The sequence below is a fragment of the Suncus etruscus genome, chromosome 2, assembly GCF_024139225.1.
Source record: "Suncus etruscus isolate mSunEtr1 chromosome 2, mSunEtr1.pri.cur, whole genome shotgun sequence".
NCBI lineage: Eukaryota > Metazoa > Chordata > Mammalia > Eulipotyphla > Soricidae > Suncus > Suncus etruscus.
Window position 1 is genome coordinate 166731808 of NC_064849.1, and position 21959 is coordinate 166753766.

Genomic DNA, 21959 nt, shown 5'->3' on the forward strand with positions numbered 1-21959 from the left:
ACAAAGCAGTATGTTAGATTTAGATGAGAAGTGAATACTTAATACCTTTATAATTTGTTTTATGCAAATATTGGGAGCAAGAAGACTTGTGAAACATTTTTATTCTGAATTTAAATAGGATGCCTGTATTAAAAAGCTGGACAGGTTCTACCTTTTTCACTAAAAATTATTTTCTAAGATCCTTGTGATTATTGTTCAAATTGTTTTGAAGAATTTTCATTTTAAGTCTTCCTTGAGCAAGAAAAATGCTGTATTTTGAAGAAAATCATTTGTAGTCAGTACCAACTTTTTAAAGTCCACATGTAAATATCCATGATTTTTTAAAAAGAGAATTGTTTGATGTGTTATAGATTCAGCCTAGAATGACAATGAGCAAGTTGCCTCTTCAAGCAAATGTATATCCAATGACTACAATGGCCTATATCCAGGATGCAGAGCACCGCCTGACTCTGCACTCTGCTCAGTCCTTAGGTGTTTCGAGTTTGATGAGTGGTATGTATTTTTTAGTTTTTTTATTGTCCTTAGTCTATCAACTTTCATCTCCAGTAATCAGTATTCTTCTTTTTGAATTAATTTGGGATTTTGTGAGAACATAAAAACTATTCAGTCTTTAGATGAAGAACTGGGGACGTATTTTAAAAATGAGTTGTCTCTCTTGGTCACTAACATCTTTCATTCATATGATGGAATGGACCTGGGCACCGAAACTGAAAATTGAGGCAATTTAGCTAAATTTTCAAAGGTAGAATTTGACAGTACACACCTACATGCTTCTCTCAATCACTGTTTTTTTTAAGACAACACCACCTGATAAAAGAAAAGAAATAGAAATGACTCAAAAGGGGTAAAGAATCAACTTGACTTAAGGATTTCAGAAGAGAATATGGATGGTAGACTGATGAATTTTTACTACTTATCCTTTTTACTAATCCTTTCTAGCACACGTGCTTAATCAGCATGTGTACACCACTGATTTCTCTCCTTCCCTTACATTGATTAAACCTTATCTTCAGCATGCACACAGATAACGAGTGCCCAGTGCCTGGTGTATCCTTTGATATAATCTCACATCCATATATGTATTTTAATGTTTTTTACATACATATATTTTAAATTTCTAAACATACCAAAAGCACACTATTCCTAATTTTCCTTTGTGGCCTTCTTGAGTTCATGCCATAGACATGAACATAGTTATAAGAGTAATGATGGCCTCACTTCAGAGATCTTCAGGAGAGCTGGAACTTGAACAACTGGAGTCTTCACCCATCAGTGGGACTCCACTCCTCTTATATTTTGTATTTTGGGGTTTTGTTTTTGTTTTGGGGCCACAACCCCACAGGGCTCTACACTTAGAGATCACTCTTGGCAGGCTTGGGGGAACCTTACGGAGTGCTAGGGATTAAACATAGATCAGTCATATGCAAGACAAAAGCCTTACCTTCTGTATTATCACTCCAGCCAGAGTGGGGTTTTATTTTTTTTAATTTTTTAGTGTCTGAGGGGTAGGGTGAAGGCTCTCCAGTTTGACTGAGGAGGTTCTAGGGCTTCACTGTTTATTCACTGGTTATTTCAGCCTATCAACTATTGGTGCAAGTACTGGAGATGGAAATGATGCTATTTAAGTCCACCACAGTGGTACTGGGGGACCTAGTGATTCTTAGAATCAAATCCAGGCTGTGAGTATGCCAGGCATATACCCTAATTGTTGTTCTATATCCTGGCCTTAAAGTTTTCAGTTTTTGAAGGCGATTCTAGAAGTCAGGGATTTTATGTGAGTGATCGACCATCATTTTATATAACTTGGAGATGGTAACAATAAAAGTTGTAACCATCACCAGTAATTTTATAAAGACTGAACCCAAAAGGAATTAAGTGTTTGACTGTGTCAGTATGATAATTATTAAATATTTCATATTTTGTCCTGTTATGACCAGTGATCATTCAATAAGGTAAAAATATGAATGAATTGATGATTGAGAAAATGCATGGATTAGTATACATATGAAGTTTTAGTATATAACCTTAAATATATAGATATGATTTTTTGTTTGTGATCTCTTTTGAAAATCTTTGTTTATTTTTGGTTTGAGGCCATACTTAGCTATGCTCAGAACTTACTCTTGACTCTATACTCAGAAATCACTGCTGATGATTTGGAGTACCAGGGATCAAACTCAGGTCAGCTGCATGCAAGGCAGCAAATACCTGCTGTACTATCTTTCTAGCCCCACATAGTGATCTCTTACCCTGACCTATAGCTTCCAACTTAAATTAGAGGAGACCTGCTGTTATCACATAATAAAAAAGGAACCAGATACATATTTTGACCTAGTGGAAGAAAGAATTGATTATACTAACTTAACCTGAAGGAAAGAAAGCAGTCTATGAGTGGGGTGTCATGTCTCAAATTATTCTCAAACTACCTGATTTTTATTTCAGATATCTTTAGTTCATACTTATCTGAATTTATCTTCTTAACCCATGCAAGATCTGCATTTTCTAAATAACTTGATAAATGTTTAGAAACACCAAGTATTGCAATTGAAAAGTTTGGGAGGCTTAATGCACTATTTAAAATAAATTCTGTTTAACTTTCATCTATTCTATAACATTAAAAAAATGTGTTTTGTTTTGGTTTGGTTTGGTTTGTGGATCACACCCGGCAGCTCTCAGGGGTTGCTCCAGGCTCTTTGCTCAGAAATTGCCCCTGGCAGGCACAGGAGACCTTATGCATGCTCTACTTCATGTTATCTCTCCAGCCCCATTAAAAAATTTAACTGGGGCCAGAGAGATAGCGTGGAGGTAAGGCATTTGCCTTTCAGCAGAAGGGCGGTGGTTTGAATCCCGGCATCCCATAAGGTCTCCTGTGCCTGCCAGGGGCAATTTCTGAACATAGAGCCAGGAGTAAACCCTGAGCACTGCTGGGTGTGACCCAGAAACCAAAAAAAAATATTTCTTAACTGATCTTACTATAGATTAATAAGGAAGAGTATAAATAGAGTCTTCTTTTTATGTTATATGAATCTCTGAATTCATACTGGCTGCTTTAAGGTGAAATGAGTGGAAAACCCATGTTCATGTGTAGGGGACCCAGAGGATGTGTATAAGGCTGCCTCCTAGAGAGGAAGAGAAATGAAGACTTACAGGCAAGTGAGCCTCACTGCTTGTTTTTATTTTTTCTCTATCTTTTCAATTTAACTTTATTGAAACCATTGTGATTTACAAAGTCCTTCATAGTTGGATTTCATACATACAATGAATCTGGGCCAATCCCACCATCACTATCAACTTTCTTCCACCAATGATCCCAGAGTGCATCCAATACTACCATCATTTGCCCCTGGCCTGCCAGTATAACAGGCCCATTTTAAGTTTAGATTGTGATAGTTTGGGTCTCTTGATTCTATTGTTGTTGACTTTGGCTTGGATATTTAGTTCTGTCCTTTTTTATCTCCACCTATGCACCAGAGACCACATGGTCCCCTGGCTCCTTTTATTCTTTTTTTTACCTCTCCCCTCTTAATATTATAGAAAAGTGTAGAAATATGGGGTAATACAAAGTAATTTGTGTATCAAGATTCGATGAAAAAGGCAGGAACTCCTATCCAAAAGACAAAAAAGGGTGGCAGTTTTTTGCATAGGCACAGCAAAAATTGAGGAAATAGAAAAAAACCTTTGGCCTATAAAATAGGGTGTCTTGACCCATGAAGCATCCTGCTATAAGACCAAATATGGGCTCTAGACATACCAATTTATCTAACCCCAAAGTCTTTCTTCTTGATCCCAAGAAAGGTTCTCAATCACAGTTGTTTCTTTCAGACTTTAGTAATTAAGAGATCTTGGTTTTTGTATAGATCCTATATCGAATTCAGGGCATCAGAAATCATCTGGTTTCTTCTTACCATCAGTAGGCGAGGCAGGGAAACTGCCTTGAAAGCAATTCCTTTCTGTTTCCAAGTCATCAGATCATCATATGTACCCACCCTGGAGCAAGTTGGTGCCTGGGCAATATCAGGGTCTTCCTTTTAGAAGTTCAATCCCTGGTGCTGGTGCAGAAAACTGTGTCAGTTCCAAAGATGGGATCCTGTGTTTGGGAGTGAACAGCCAATGTTCAATTGACTGAAGCCTAAGTCAAGTCACTATGTCAGTGACTAAATCAAATCACTATGTCACTATATCACTAAGTCAAAAATGTTCAGGATGAAAGGCCAGATATTGCTTTTTTTTTTTTTTATAAATAACTCTTGCCACTTTGTTTTTTGTTTGTTAGGTCAGATTGAAGTTATCATGGATCGAAGACTCATGCAAGATGATAACCGTGGCCTTGAACAGGGGGTCCTTGATAACAAGATTACAGAAAGTTTGTTTCGAATTCTACTAGAAAAAAGAACTGCTGTGAATATGGTATGAAAGAAACAATAATATATGTATTTTACATTGCTCTTTGTCACTCAGAATATGAAATTATGATCTTATACTTTAACTGTTTATTATAACTTCCAATGTGAGCTGCCTTTTTAATACATCATTAAAAGAGATCTGGAGGAGTGAAATTTGGGACATTGGTGATGGGAATGTTGCACTGGTGAAGGGGGTGTTCTCTACATGACTGAAACCCAACTACAATCATGTTTGCAATCAAGGTGTTTAAATAAAGATTTTTAAAAAAGAAAAAAAAGAAAAGACAGTATTTGGTTGTTTACACAGCATACGTATAGAATATAAGTAAATGGAGAACTGCTTTTAAAGTTCAGGTTTCATTTTTAAAATGTTGCACCAATATCACTCTATTTTCATAATAATCTATATTATGTGTAGCAATGTTTATATTAAAATAATTAAAATATTTATAAATAATAAAAATAATTAAAAATAATAAAAGAAAGAATACTTTTGGTAACATCAGTGACAGAATCAAGTAATGTATCAACATTATCTTCAAAAGATATTTAAAAGAAACTTGCCCTGCCTTACCTGTCAGCAAATACAGTGATAAACATAAAATGCCTTTATATCCTGTTATAATCTCTCTTTCATAGGTCTGTTCATTAAAAAATTGACTGCTGTAAGAATATCAGGAACATCAAATCTTCCTTTTTCTAGCTCAAGCTAAACCATGTTTGCCACTATTTTTGTACTTGCTATAAGTGAAATAAAAAAAAGAGAGAGAGATCTTGGGTTATAGATCCTATAAGATATACGTGTTGGTCATTTAATTTTGCTAAGTACATAGGTATTATATAATAAGGAACTAATTGTGGTGGAATGTCTCAAATATGAGAGAAATGAGAGAGAAAGCATTGAGCTAAATAAGAGCTAGTGAGTCTATAAATTAACCGGGCGAATTTAGGAGATTACATTTGATCCGTAAGTTTTCTTTGCATTTTTTCCGGGGGTACGGGGTAGGGATACAGTAACAGTACTCAGGATTTACTCCTGACTCTGCACTCAAGAATCACTCCTGGAGAGGTTCTAGGTACCATATGGAATACCAGGGAACAAACCCAGGTTAGCTAATTGCAAGACAAGTGTCCTACCTGCTGTACTATTGTTCTAGCCCTTATCAGTACATTTCTTTGCTTTTGTTTTTTGTTCTGTTTTGTTTTGGGGTCACACCTAATGGCACTCAGAGGTTATTCCTGGTTTTGCTCTCAGAAATAGCTCCTGACAGTCAGGGGAGCACATGGGATGCTGGGAATCAAACTAGAGTCCATCTGGGCTTGGCCACATGCAAGGCAAAAGCCCTACTGCTATGCTATCGCTCGGCCCATATCAGTGCATTGCTTTGACTGCACTTTTACACTGTAGTTTTAAACTCATCATTGCAAATGGACTCAATGTCTGTCTTGTTCAATTTTCTTTCCACAAAGCAAATATCCATTATTCTGCATTAAATAATTTGGCAAAGCTTGGCTATGTGGATGAATCTGAGCCCCTTCAAAGACCACATAGTAATACCAAGGACCCTCCTATTGAAGCCTTTCTATCTGACTCTACTCCTCTCTTTCTGACGTATCAAGTCTTTTATCTTTTTTAGCCAGTAATCTCTGAATTGAGCCAACAGACTTTTCTTAGATGTTTCTGTTTTAATTAGCAGTTAGGTAAATGAAGCATGTATTCCCCTGCTCTTCTTCTACTTAAAATAAGACCCTTCGTTTCATCATACACCTATCCCTCCTCTAACTCCAGAACTTTACTCCTTTTCTTTTTATTTTTTCTGTTTGTTATTATTGTTGTTTTGATTTGTTTTTGTTTTTGGGCCACACCTGTTGCTGCTCAGCGGTTACTCCTGGCTATGCACTCAGAAAAAGCTCCTGGCTTGGGGGGACCATCCGACCCCTCTCTTAACTTCAGAACTTTACTCCCTCTTTTCTTTTTCTTTTTTCTTTTTGTTATTATTGTTTTGTTTGGTTTTGGGGCCACACCCATTGATATTTGGATTTACTCCTGGCTATGCACTCAGAAATCACTCCTGGCTTGGGGAGACCATGTAGGATGCTGGGGGATCAAACCATGGTCCGTCCTAGGCTAGCGCTTGCAAGTCAGATGCCTTACCTCTAGCGCCACCGCTCCGGCCCCTATTGTTGCTGTCATTATTTTTGGACTATATTTGGCAGTGCTCAAGGGTTACTCCTGACTAACTCAGGAATAATTTATGGTGTTTCTTAAGGGACCACATGGCATACTGGGGATCACATCTAAGTTGGCTACATGCAAAGCAAGTCCCTAACCCTGTTTGTTTGTTTGTTTGTTTGTTCTGTTCGGGGGGGGGTCACACCTGGCAGCGCTAGGGGTCAGTCCTGGCTTTACGCTCAGAAATCGCTCCTGGCAGACTCGGGGGACCACATGGGATGCCAGGATTCAAACCATCATTCTTCCACAGGCAAGGCAAATACCCTACCCCCATGCTATCTCTCCAGCCCCCCTAATCCTGTTTTATCTCTGACCCTTACCCCCCCCTTTTATTTTGTTCTCCAGCCCAAGAGTGAAGAGTTGTGGGGATATTCCAAATGGGGAGCATAAGAAAGATTCTTTAGCTGGTGCTTTATCATTACAAAGTTAGGTCTAGCAGTAACTGCAAAGGAATATGGGAACTGTGAGTGGGAATTAGACTTGGAAATTCTTTAGTTTGTTGTCCTTTGATTATTCTCCATCTGTGGGGGTAAAGAAAGCAGGTCAGATTTGAACATCTTGGATAGGTTGCTTGTTTCTGACTACCAGAATTCCCTGGATGCTCTGGTTGCAGCAGAAGCCATAGTTTGGGCAGGACTTGCATGATTGACAGTCACTTTTGCTTTGTTTGCTCCAAAATGGTGCTCAGGAGGCCAAGATCTACCCAGGATCTTCAATAAATCAGGTTGCAAGGTCAATGCAAGGACCTGAGAATGGGCTTAGGAACTGAGCCATCATTACCCTCTTTTGCCCTCCTGGTCCTCGGATCCATGTGGTCTTGGGATCAAACCCTGATCAGGTGCATGCATGCACACTAAGAGCTGTTATCTCCTGCCCCTCTCTCCATTCCCTTTTTATAGCTGGGTAACGTCATCATCATTAAAAGCATATCAATCACTTTCTGGTCCTCTTGGTGATTTCTAGATTAAAACTAATAGGACTAATCATCCTTCACACCCTGCCCTGCAGAGCCAATATTTACCTAAAGTCTTTTCTTTTTTTTTTTTTTTTCATTTGTTAAAAATAATAGATAGGCTCACTTGGCAAAGTGAGCTCTCATTTCCCCATGCATCCCATCTCACTTCTGTAATGAGCCAGAGTTTCTGACATAAGTCATGGCAACCCTCCCTCTTACCAAAATGGTTTCATCAGACTTTAGTCCTCAGTGTAACTCTTGTCAGTATTACTGCATAGATCCATTGGATATTTTCTATAGTCATCTCACTCCACCCTTTAGCAGCATTTCATACCAACCATTGTCATGTCTTATTAGACATTGTTGTGATGGTATTGGGTGCAGTGCAGCAACTTTGTACATACATCATAGCCATAAGCTGAATACTGTTGTAACCAAATGTCTAATTTAAAATGACAGAAACCTGTTGCTGTCTTGGGGAGTTTCATGTCACACTTCTTTGATGACCCTCACCTCTTAGGCACTTCTTTCCCTTTTCTTATTTGATACTTTTCCTCTTCAGTTCCTTCTGTTTCTAGATTGAGTGGCCGCCGCATGAAGCCCACAGATACAAATCCTCAATTTTTCCCCATAAGCCTCCACCATCATCTGTTTCCCAATACCTATTTCTCTGTATTTAAGGGAATTTTATCTCACAACCAGAATTTCTCTGATGACTACCCACACTTAACCTCTGACAACTATCCTACCAGAACTCTCAGTCATCTCTGAAATAGTCCTTTTTCCTCATCTGTGATTTTCTTAATAGTAATTACCAATGATAGCACAAATATTTTAATCAGAAAACTTGTTTCCATCTCATCGTAAATTGAACTCTAGTGTCCTTTGTTTCCTGGAACTGGCCTACCTACATCTCCTTCCTGCTCTTGTATTTCTACTGCATCTCTTCCTAACCCAGTAATCAGCATGTCTGTTTTCCAAATTGTATATGCCTCTTTGTTCAATGCCTACCACCCTTGCTCATCCAACCCGACTCTCACTGTCACTTGACCTCCTGATTGTCTTTCTTCTATCCCCTAGTTCTTTGCATGTACTCCACATACTTAACATTTTTACCACATTTTACTGTCTGCTAAGGGGCTTTTAGTAATAGTTCATATCAGGGCTCTATGTCAGCAGCTTAAACTTGATCGAGTCAAACCCCCTTTGTACCCTTGCCACTGTTCTATCTCTTCCACATATTGAATAAATATTTGATCATTGACTTTCTCTTCCTTTGTACTATTAACTCCCTGTTTGTAGGAACTACGGTATCTCTCTATGTCTAGAAGTGTTCTAGCAAAGGAACCCCTCAATATATGTTGCATGAATGAATCTATAAATGAATGAGCTGTTATCACTCGTTTCACTGTATTTATCACAGTTACTGCTGCTACCTTCTCACCATATGCATATTTTCCCTCTACTAGATTCCAGGGACTTGTCTGCTTCATTTTCCTCTGCCCCACAGGGCCTGCCAGCCTGTGTTAAGCATTCTATAAATAAAGTACTAGTTGATTGAAGAAAATGGCAACTGCTAATTAAAGCAAAGGATTAGTCTAGCATCTAGAATCTTCTAGGGGAAAAATTTTATTACCCATTTTATATGTCAAGATGTATGCCAGTTCTTGGAAATCATGATTTAAATCAATTACATGATAGCATAGTGTTTGCACTAACACAATATAGGAAAACTACTGTCTGAGAGCAGGCAGCTCCTGTCTTTTGCTCTTTCTTTTTTGTGAGATAGGCATTAATTTACAAAATGTGTGTTAATTATGGCAATAGGAATTTTTCTGTTAGATCAATAAAGATTTCACTTAGAAGTTAACTAATGACTTCATTCCTATTCAAAACTTCTTGGATGGGAATTGATTTAAATTTTATCCACGATTTTTATAATCCTTGTTATTTGTTTCTTTTTTGTACAGCCATATTCTTAGACTTAACTCAGTTGTTTCTTTTAAATAAAAGAAATGCACCACAGAAAAGAAAATAGATTTTAATTTCTAATGAAACTAATTAAATTTGATAAAGGACTGTTACAAATTACTTAGATCTGGTAGAAGGAATTTTATTTTCAACACTCATGTCTAAAATAAGTGGTAGAAATGAAAGTAGTATAATCTTTCTTTTATTTATTTTTTTTTGTTTTTTTCGGGCCACACCCATTTGATGCTCAGGGGTTACTCCTGGCTAAGCACTCAGAAATTGCCCCTGGCTTGGGGGGACCATATGGGACACCGGGGGATGGAACCGCGGTCCTTCCTTGGCTAGCGGTTGCAAGGCAAACATCTTACCTCTAGCGCCACTTCACCGGCCCCGAAAGGGGTATAATCTTTAAGTGGGAAGTCTACTGGAGAATTGGAAGAGCAATACTGAATAATGAATATATGCAACTGAATCCTGTTCTCATAGCTCTTAGTACAGAGACCTGGGAAATAAGACTAGAATATGCCCTGCACAGATATACAGACACTCAGTAAACGACTGAGGTGACCATCATAAGAATGATACTTATAGGCAGACAAAAGGAAAAAATAAGAATCATCTCTTTGGATTTGAGCAGTTTAAGATTTGCTTCTTTGACTGTTATTTCTGACTCCCTTACCTAAATACATAGTAAAGCATATTGAAGTAGGAAATTAGATGCGTTGGGCATGTTTGTGTTTAACAGTTCTAAGTATAATTACATATAAGAACAGAGACGGGGAGAGTTGGATAAAAACATCAGTGTTGCAGGATTCATGGAAGTGATGACTCTGAGGAGTTTGGAGATCTTAAAGGCATGTGTGGGAATAAGAGAACCTTAGGACAATGGCATCTGCATATTTTAATAATTTGTTGAAAAACAAATTTCAATATCGTGAGAGCCTTATAAAGCATGTGTATAGGAAAATTTGGCCACATAACATCACCTCTGCCCTAAATAATATTTAGCTCTAGATGTGATAATTCAATATACATTCATTCATTCTCATATTTTAAGTCTTTTTAGTTCACCTGACCCCCACAATATTTCTCTCTCATTTATTTATACCTGTTCAATTAATGAAATTGAACAATTAAACAATTCTCTGTCATCTACCAGGTCACATGAATAAGCAAGGAGGAAAAACAGTTTAGTATAGTGAATTTTGAAGTAGACAACCTTCCTTTGATGTTTAGGAATGAGATAATGTAGGCAACCTTCATGAAAGACAGAACAGCCTGGCAAGAAGTTCTGACATAAGAAAGAAAGCTGGTGATAAAGAGATAATAAGGGGTTAACAGACTTCCCTTGTACATACCTCTTCCTGGGTTTGAGCACCAACACCACACAAAGATGGGCAGAACATCGTCAGGAATGATCCCTAAGTATAGAGCCTGAGTAAGCTCTAAGCACTATATAGCCCCCAAATTAGAAAGAAATGAATAACATATGTTTCTGAATCTTGTTTTTTCTATCCAAAACTTTTGAAGTGAAGCTTTGATTCCACATAAAGCTCTACCTTAACTCCTCTAGAAGGTTGAAAGGTTGTCAGAAATGATTGTTTCCTGTGGGATACCTACAAAAGCAATTTGGGGCTTGCCCTGGTATTCTCCTGGGAAGATTCTTAAGCTTCTCTTCAAGCAACCTCATCCCTAGAGAATAACTCATACCGTTGGGTTCAGCTCCAGAGATATATATATTTTAATTCACCCAAACCTTTTTAATGTAATAGTGAATTTGGGGAAACACTAAGTTGGGAAATAGATTTTTGTTAGAGAAGTTGGAAATATATGCACGTATATTTTCTAAGATATAAATCAGTGGTCAGAAAGTATCCCAACTACTTATGGAATTGTCTAGAGATTCTGCCAAGAACACAGAAGAAAAGTCAAATTATTCTGAAAGGTTTCTGACCTTGATATGGCAAGTATTTTTGTTTTTGTTGGAGTCTTTAATCTTGTATTGCTCAAAAGTGATTTTTGTTAGCAATCCTGAGCTAGGTTATGAATGCCTTTGATCTTAGAGTATACAGAAATTGTCTTGTTGAAAATATTCCCTCTGTTGCTATTTTGTACACTGCATTAAGTGTTGGCATTATTAAAGATCATTATTTGGTGTTATGCTTCTTTAATCTTTTTTTAAAAAGAATGTGGAGTAGAAGCATTTTTTACAGTTCATCTAATATAATACTTTTTGTTATGATTTTAATTCTGCAGTGTCCCTCTGCTCCCTTACATTCTTTGTCTTCCATGGTCTTCTTATGATGACATGTTTAGTTTGCTTCTGCCAAGATTCTTTTCTCTACTGATATCCTCTATAAATTCTCTATGTTCACTTTCAGAAGTAACCAATTCTTTGATTTGACCCCTGTATAGCCAAAAGGATATACAACAGTCCTTTTAAAACAAGAGGGCTAGTCAACAGAATACTTTGCACAAAGCACTGCAAGCAGTGACCCAGAATATAGCCCCTGAGCATTCTCCATTATAGTCCAAACTCCCGCAAAATGCATTTTAAAAATAGAAAATTTACTTTATTCCAAATAAAAGCGTTATTGATGCTCAAAAAATTGCCTATATACGTAAATATTCTTTGACCTTTTCTTTCTGACTTATACCTTAATTGATTAAAGTTATACTTATTAATTAATTTGATTATGTATATTATCTATCACATATATTCCACCAATCCTGGTAAACTCATTTAATGTTTAAACATATTGAAGCATATATCATTGCAAAGACTAAAATATTTTTTAAAACACACTGATAAATTTTTGTCACTGAATCATATATCATGTGCTAACTGTTATATATTTAATTTTTTGGGGGGGTCTAGGGGAGAGTAAAGCAATTATGAGTGATTAAGGAAAACAGATTAGATATACCACCATGTTATTGAAAATCTTTAGTTTGGCAACTTAAAATATTGTTGAGAAACACTTATAGAGCACAATTTTGGATCAGTACATGTTTTTTGGGGGGGAGGGGGTCACACCTGTTGACAGTCACAGGTTACTCCTGGCTATGCACTCAGAAACTGCATATGGCTTGGGGGAACCATATGGGATGCTGTCCTAGGCATAGGCAGGCGCCTTACTTCTAGCGCCACCACTCCAACCCCAGGATCAGTACATGTTTTTATGATCTAGTTAAGTATGTAAACAAAGACATGAGAATATGATAGACAAAATCTGAGGGGGGGAGAACATTTTGTGTTAGGCAGCACAATTGCATTTTTACCTATTGACTTTAGAGTTCTATGGTAGGTTAGAAAGTTACATATCGTCTTACAACCTTTGTGGAAATGATCAGAATTTTGATCATCTGATTGTAAACACTGTTAAGGTCTTTAGAACTAAATTTTATTATATATTATGCATTTTATAGAACATGATTTATAAAATGTAAGAAAGTTTTTATATACATTCATATTCTTTTTCTATTAGTCCTATTGAATAATTCAGTTAATATGAGAATAAGAGCAAATATATAACTGAAGCATGCTATTTTTTTTTTCTTGATAGAATGAAGAAAAGCATCCAGTCAGTTATCCTTCTCTACTAAGCCATCTGACTAATTTTTTCCTGAATCATCCCATCTTTCCAATGATAGAGAAAAACTACATGCCTACCCTTCAGCTGCTGGAAGGATTCTTTCCGTTAAGCTCATCTTTGCCTTGTGACATTCACATTGTTAATCTGAGGACAATACAGCCAAAGGTATATCCCAAAAGTTAACTATAAAATTTTCACTTTATTTTTAGCATATTTGGTAAGAGATGGTGGGGAAACGTTTGTGCTTCAAGGAATGATTAACAAACTTCTCTTTTATTTATGTGGTTTGGGGACCATTTGCCATGGTGCGTGGGGTCTATTCCCAGCTCTTTTCTTAGAAGTCACTCTAGGAGATACTAGATGTAGTACAGAGGGACAAACTCAGATCTCCTGCATGCAAATTATATGTTCATCCTGTTAAACTATCTACAACCTAGATAACTTTACCTTTAAACAAAATCATTATATTTTTTGTGATTTTTTTTGTTTTTGTTTGGGGCCACACCCAAATATACTCAGTGCTTACTCTTAGATCTGCATTAAGGTATCATTCCTAGTAGACTCAGGGGACCTTATGGGGTACCAAGAATGGAAACCAGGTCAGCCACATACAGGGCAAGTACCTACCTATTGTAAGTTCTCTGGCCCAGTCACATTTTTTATTTGACTGTTTCTCTGGAGTTTAGAGCCTGTCTATTTGTGAATTGCTTCATTCTTAGAAAATTTCTGTGGTGAGAGGTCAGGGAATGTCAGATTTTTGCACAAACAAGAAAGGTCAAGTGGGTCTGAAGGCATGTAATTAAAAGGTGAAAGAAGCAGGCCTCTGGTTCATATTGTGGCATTTTTCATGCATTTATTTTGATATTCATGTTTTTTTAGAAACTTAAAAAATGGAAAGCATAGCATTTAGTTTTTTCAATATCAGAAGTTAGTATATTTGAATATTTTTTCTTGAAAATCACTGTAAATCAGAGTTTTGCTTTGAGAAGGTAGCTGTATAGCTGGTGTTAGAGGAAGAACAAGAGGTCTTGTTAGGTGAGGCATTTTAACAACTTTCATTTAAATAGATGCCTACATTTAAAGTCAGATTGCACTAGCAAAGGATAATGATGAGACTTCATTTTTATGCTTTGTAGAATTGTTTTTATATTGTGAATAGACATGCACTTAACTGGAAATAGTGTATTCTTATTGACTCTATGAGACATCATATGATAATAGCCTGAATATGAAAAGAAGATAATTTTTATGTTTGAAAACAATGTAAGAGAAAAAGATGTTCAGTTAAAAATGCAGCACTAAAGCAAATCAAATAAAGTATGGTTAAATACCTACAGATTTGGACATTTAAATATTTTAAAATTTTCTGTCCAAAATAAAGAACTTTTAAATATGGTAAATATATATAGCTTCTATATTGACTGTAGGTATACCTTAGCTTTTGTGATTGCTTATGTGTTAAAAGTCTTGCTTGATCATGTAGGTAAGCCTATGAATTTATTTCTTGCTACTAATGAAGAGTTAATGGTAACAATGCTAGAGAATTGTGTTTGAATCAGATAGTCAAAAGTTCCTATTATTTCACAGGACTGGAGCAGTGGAAGGTAGGGTTTTTGCCTCGCATGCAGCTGACCTAGGATGGACCGCAGTTTGATCCCCCGGCATCCCATATGGACCCCCAAGCCAGGAGCAATTTCTGAGCACATAGCCACCTCTGAGTGTCACCAGGTGTGGCCCAAAAATAAATAAATAAATAAATAAATAAATAAATAAATAAAAGCTGAAATGATTAGTACCCTCATCTCACAGAGATCCTAATATAGCTCCAAGATTCATGCCACACTGATGGGCCAGAGTAGAAAGAAGGAGCCCAGAGTTGAGTGATTGCTCATAGCACAGCCACCTCTAGTGTGAAGAGCTAGGAGTGGTGACATAAATCTGGGAATAGTAAAACCTATTGATTATACCCTTCAGAAAATGCATGTCAGTTATAGTGGGGGGGAAAGGGTTTAGGTGTGTCACCGGGGAGTGACAAAGACATGAGCATATTTTTTAGCTTGAAGAGGAATTTAAAACATCAATCATACACATGTTTAAGAATATGAAAAAGTCACTAGAACAGAAAGTCAATGAACTTGAAGATTGCCTGATGGAAAAAAATGAAATAACTCATTCAAAGAGAAATAAAAGATCTGAAGAATATTGTATCAAGTTTGAGCAACAAAAAGGATGAAACTGAAAAGTCTAATTGGTGAACTTGAAGTTACAGTAAACATCTGCCACAGCAATCAGAAAAGCAATTAAAAAAAGAGAATGCAAGAAAATGAAGAGAATATGAGACTTTATTGAAAATACTTAGAACAATCATAGAATCATAGGAATCCCAGTATAGGAAAGAGGAAAAAGAAGAGCTAATTGAAGAAATAATAGGTGAGAACATCTGCAATATGAAGCAGGAGGCTGGAGCACTTGTCAAGAAGCCCTAAAAGTGACAAAGTAAACCAGAGTACCACCATGATATACTTAGTCAAAATAGTAAGAACCAAAGATACAGATAGATTCCTTAAAGCATGAAAAGAGTAGATAAAGTATAAACACGGGGGGGGGGGGGGTTATGATTCCCAACAGATCTCTCTCTCTAATGAAACTCTACAAGCAAGAGGTGAATGAACTGATGCATACAAAATATTGAATAAATAGAACTTCCAACAAGGAATCCTCTACCTTGCAGGGTTAACATTCAAAGTTGAAGGAGGGATGAAAACATGCTCAGGAAAACAGCACTTGAGGACATTGATGGCAATCTAAACTATCTTTCACAGAGGTAGTGATTGACCTCCTAGTAGGCATAAGAATCAAGCAGCCTGAGAATTCAAATTACTCACCATCAATGATGTCTCTAAATGTCAGTGTACTGAAATCTTTCAGAGTGACTGGATGGTTCAGGAAACAAAAAGAATGATAAAATATATAAAAGATATATAGAGGTGTATTTTTATTGTCGTGTTTATTTTCCAATTCTCACAATTTATGCTAATGAAACTTAAAAGTCTTTTGGTTTTTAAAGAGCATATAAATGATTCAATATTTTACTTCATAACAGGCCTGGATTGAAATCTTAGTTTATTTTTATATATTTATTTATTTATTTATGTTTTGGATTTTCAGCCGCACCCAGTGACATTTGGGTTACTCCTGGCTATGCGCTTAGAAATTACTCTTGGCTTGAGAGACCATATGGGATGTCGGGGGTTTGAACCGTGGTCTGTCCTCGATCAGCCTCGTGCAAGGCAAACACCCTATTGCTGCACCATCTCTCCAGTCCCTGAAATCTTAGTTTATATGTGCCAACTTGATAAAGTCCTTAATTCAGCTCAACCTCAGTTCTTTTGTCTATAAAATCAGTTCTTAATTCGTGGCCTCATTGTTAAGTTTGCACATGGCAGTATATGTGAGGCAGTGTCTACATAGTAGGTAGTCTTTGCACAAGAATAGCCCCTCTGTAAGTCTATTGATAACAGTTTCATTGGAAATAGAAATCTACCACATATACTTTTACAGGTTTCTCACACATTTTGTCTCTTAATGCTCGACTTCCTAGGATAAAGATTCTCTTGTCCTTCTCTTCCTCTTTTTTATAGTGGAAGTCTATTTATAGATTGAATAAGCATAGGTATGAAAAAGTTAAGTAACTCCTCAAGTATATTCTGAATTTATGCATATCTATACATTTTATCAACATCTATCTATATATCTTTTATATACTCAGGACATTTATTTTGATTTCCACTTATTTTTTTCTTGTAGATAATCATTTCAACAATACTGCAGCTTATCTATTAAGAATTTCTTTTGCCAGTTGCTTAGACCACCCCCTTTTCTGACAAGAAGTAGTTTGAGGTTTTAGTATTATTTTGCCTTTTTTAGAAGAATTGGTTAGTGCTTTATTGATCCCTGATTTCTGGAAGGATAAAAATTGTGGCACACCATTCTTAGTTGGATAACAGAACAGTTAACTATTCACTTTCTTTGTTTCTTTCTCTCTTTTTATTTATTTCTTTCTTTTCTTGTCAGTGTTAAGTTGTGTATTACAATAGGATAACTGTTACTGGGCATTTTAATGATTGTACTGGAAAATGATTGTCTACTGATCACTTTCTGTTTCTAGTCTTAGGACACCATATGTAATTTTCTAACTTTTCCAGTGTTCACATACGTTTACTTCAGTTTGTAGAAGTTCTCTGACTTTTGAACTTCATCTTACGAATAAATTCAGTGTTTTGGGGTAGAGAGGAAGAATATTCTGGCTTTGATTCCTATCCATTTGAGTAAAGGAACAGTCTTTGTTTAGCGGGGGTTCTCATAGGTTTCTCTGGTTTTCAAGATTACCTTGAATTCCATTTAAAATAGGATAGATGGCCAGTGGGCTATAATTGAATAAAAATTGTTTTGAAATCTAACCTGCTGAATTAGTAAGTTTTGGTATGCCATTGTTTTATTTCTTTATTTATGTTGGTTTTTGAGCCACACTTCATGGTATTCAGGGATTACTCCTGACTCTATAGTTAGGAATATTCCTGGTGGGCTCAGGGGAACCATATGGAGTGCTAGGGATAGAAACTAGGTCAACCTGTGCCAAGTAAGTCCCCTACCCTTTGTGTCTCTCTACCCCTGGTATGATGTAGTTTTAGTTCTTCCAAACATTGATTAATTAGGCTTTTCTTCAAGCACAACTGTTCTCGTTTAAGTGTAGAGCATTTCTTTGTATTACTTCTGAAGTAAGCCTCCAAGTAGTTATATATAGATGCCAGCCCTCATTAAATAAAGTAAAGACAGGAAAATAAAGCTATTAAAAGCGAAAGATTTGGAATCCTGGATTTGGATTTATTCCCTCTATTTGCTGGCTAGTTGACTTAGAAGTATCAACCAGGAATAACCCCTTGGTCATCACAAAAAAAAGAAAGAAATCTCACTATCCTGCCTATTAACATGGAACTAATAACAGGACCCCTTTGAGATATTAGAGGAGCAAATGAATTAGTGATTATTAACATTTACATAGCATCTATTCCAGCTTAAACTATGGCCGCTTAACAAAGGTTTGTAATTATGACGGTCACTAATACTTGGGGAATAGAGTAGCACTTGTTTTTAATATATAAATTGGAGATCAGTGTTTATTGCCAAAGCAAACCTTTTTTTTTGTTTTGTTTTGTTTTGTTTTTCGGGCCACACCCATTTGATGCTCAGGGTTACTCCTGGCTAAGCACTCAGAAATTGTCCCTGGCTTGGGGGACCATAAGGGATGCCGGGGGATCGAACTGCGGTCCTTCCTTGGCTAGCGCTTACAAGGCAGACACCTTACCTCTAGCGCCACCTCGCGGGCCCTGCAAAGCAAATCTTGATGTCACTTTGACTTGTATCTCTTACATACTTTATTGCTAGTTCCTCGGATTTTTAAAAACAGCATAATTCAAATCGCATATGTGTCTGGCATTATGCTAAATACCTATTTCCTCTCACACCACGGGGAAGAAAACTACCCTATCTTGGAGAAAAAGATAATAGATGAATTTTCCAGTTCACAGCTATTTAGTGGTTGTTTGGGGAGATTGTTTGACATATCTGTTTCAAGATCTTATCTCAGAACATTATTCTGTGTCTTGAATGGAAAAGAAGTAGATAAAAATGCTAAAAATATGGAGGATGTGCTGTTTTTTCCTTGTCTGCTTGGTAATAATCACCAGCTCTTGATGGACAATTCACTTAAAATTTTTAGTTGAATTACTGAATCTCAAAGTTATAAAGATATTTATGATTGAGCTTCAAGTGTATCATGTTCCAATACCAATCCCCTCATCCCCTGTACTACTATCCCAGATTCCCTCTTACCCTTCAGAATGGACTTTTCTCCTCCACAATTGGCCTATCATAGTTTCCTTCCCTAACTCATACCCCCAAATCTCCACCCTAGTAGTAATCTTTTTACTGAAGCTTCTGTACTTCAAAGGAATCTGATGATGATCAGAATACAAAGACAGCTCAAAGACTAGTCAAAATTATTTGTCCACCACTCATCCAATAAAGGCGTAAATATTTAAATCATGTTTACCAAAACTATACATATTTCAGGAATAGTTTCATAACCTCTCTCTCTAAGCCTCTCCCCACCTATCACAGAAGTTTTTGTGCTAGTTCCATTATTAAATTGATAAACCCCTGCCTTTTCCATTCGTGTCCCTTTCCCACCCCTTCTAGCCATCATTTAGTTATTTTGTTGTGATTCATCACTTTGCTTTTTCTAAACTAAATAAAATTAGAGTATTTGCATGAGCCACTGATGATGGTCAGGAACTCAGAAGTTTAGAATCCTTTCTTCTTTTTCTTGTCTTCCATATCTTTGTAAATGGAGTTGTCTTGTTGAAACTACTAGGGGCTGGCGAGGTGGCCGCTAGAGGTAAGGTGTCTGCCTTGCAAGCGCTAGCCAAGGAAGGACCGCGATTCGATCCCCCGGCGTCCCATATGGTCCCCCCAAGTCACGGGCAATTTCTGAGCGCTTAGCCAGGAGTAACCCCTGAGCATCAAACGGTGTGGCCCGAAAAACCAAAATATATATATATATATATATATATATATATATATAAAAGAAACTACTGATACATCTGTATGGATTTCCAAGATATTTCTCACAGCCTTTCCATATTTTGATGATTTGTTTTATATTTTGAATATAGAAAAAAACCTCATTCTTCCTTCAGAGGTTATCATTTCCAGAATATGTCACGATCATAGTGATTAAGAGAATCTAGGTAATTCCCCAAGTATTTGAGATAGGAACAGGAGTCACACGTAGGGTCTCATGCATGGAAGGGAAGTGCCTTATTGCTCTTCTGTATCCCCAGCCCTGGAGCAGCATTTGGACAGGCATAACAGAAGTGCTAACTCCCAGCCCCCAGCCTAAACTTCTAGTTCACAAGATCCTGGTATTTAACTGTGCATTAAGGGTTTTTTTTTGGGTGGGGGGCGCAGGGATTGGGGCCACACCCGACAGAGCTCATGGGTTACTCCTGGCTCTGCACTCAGAAATTGCTCCTTGCTCAAGGCACCATATGGGATGCCAGGGATCAATCCCACATCTGTCCTGGGTCAGCTGTGTGCAAGGCAAATGCCCTACCGCTGTGCTACCACCCAACCTCTGAAGTAAGTCTTGAGAAATAGAAACTGTTCTAGTTTCTTGTTCACCATTTAACCTGATTTAGCCATTAAGAAGAGGCAAGTGGGGAACCCTTCTGTGTGTCCTAAGTATAATTTTCTACTCAGACTTTAGATGGCGGGATCTGAATGGCCTTTTGCTGGGTCGTTGGTAGTAACTGCTGTTAGAATATGTGAGACAGTGTATGTGATAGGAATGTCTGTTCTTCTAAAAAACATCTTACAAGCTGTCTACGTACTAGCTGTTTCAAAGGTTACTGTGAGGTAAAATGAGTTCATCCATGAAATACACACAGCAAGTGCTCAATAAGTATTAGCACCATTCCTGTTATTGTCCTGTAGTGGGCCCTTAATCCTTAAAGGAATTCTTGATGACTGTCACTTAAATCTCTGGATTTTTAGCAGTTAAATGCTAGCTTTAGTGTCTGTCACATAACCCGTCTGTGGTTAAACCTAAACTTGCCCTCTCCAAGCGCTGATTGCTCCATGCTGCCAAACTAGCCTCCCCCCTAAATTTCACTCAGTGACTGGAAAAAATCATTCATTGCTCCCACGGATTCAAGGATTTCTATTATTCTTAGAAGTGCATTCTGCATTGAATTTTCCCATGTAACTTTGGTATACCCAAGTCCAACAGCAGAGTTAGCCTCCACTATAATCTTTAATATGAAGGTCACCTAGCATAAGGTTTGGTGCAGTTTCAAGTTTATAAGTTTTCTTGCCTGTATCCTCTCTCTCTTCTCTGAAGTGCAAATACTACTAATGCACTAGTAATTTATATATTATATTATATATAATGAATATAAATCTTTGAAAAATCTGTTTACTTTCCTAAAGCATACAGTATGACTATGTGGAGGCTATCTGTTTTTCTGCATGCATATTTAAGTTAAATTCATAGTTTCTCTACTTTGAAAAACAGTTTTCTGGAAATAAAATGTCTAGACAGACTTTCAAAGTGAAAAACTGCTGCCTTGCCTCAGGTATTTTTGCTTGAAAACTGATACTTTCATGAATATTTGATTTTTTAAAAAACTTGGAGATGATTGCTGCTTCACTTGGTGTTCTGATCCTTGGGAAAGTGATGCAGTTTTGTATTTTAGAGAAAGTAGAACTTTTTTGCCTTCAGTGAAAAGTAATTTTTATGATTTTATTCTTTAGTTTGTTTCATTTGTTTAAACTTCTAAAATGTGCTCACTTCAGCAGCACCTAAGTAAACTTTTTACAAAATGTAAAGACAATACATTTCAAGTGTTTCTCTGCTCACTTTTTATGTTCATCTTTCGGTTGCTCTAGGTCTTACTCATTATTCTAAGAGCAAATCTCTTGGGAAAGTGTTAGCAACATTAGTTATACTTTATAAGGATGGTTTAGTATATTCTTTTTTGGGGTGCTAAACTGATCTCTGTAGCCTTTGGTACTATTGGGGAGAGGGGAAGCACTTCCTATTTCCTTGAAGAAGATGGATTTTTCAGAACACTTGGGTAAATTTTTTCTAACAAGAAGACAGCAGGCTGGGAATTTCTGACTCCAGGAGTTGAAGTGTTCAAACTTTTGAGGTAACCACAATCTGTGGATCTGAATTGGGA

General features: G+C 36.9%; 1 protein-coding gene across 1 annotated transcript in view; it reads left to right on the forward strand.

The window, feature by feature from the left end:
- MAN2A1 (mannosidase alpha class 2A member 1) overlaps positions 1-21959 on the forward strand; it is a 202746-nt gene that overhangs the window by 174051 nt on the left and 6736 nt on the right. The window contains exons 18-20 of the mRNA XM_049769175.1: positions 351-492; positions 4274-4407; positions 13129-13323. Coding sequence (XP_049625132.1) covers positions 351-492; positions 4274-4407; positions 13129-13323 — 471 coding nt within the window. The remainder of the gene's footprint in view (positions 1-350; positions 493-4273; positions 4408-13128; positions 13324-21959) is intronic.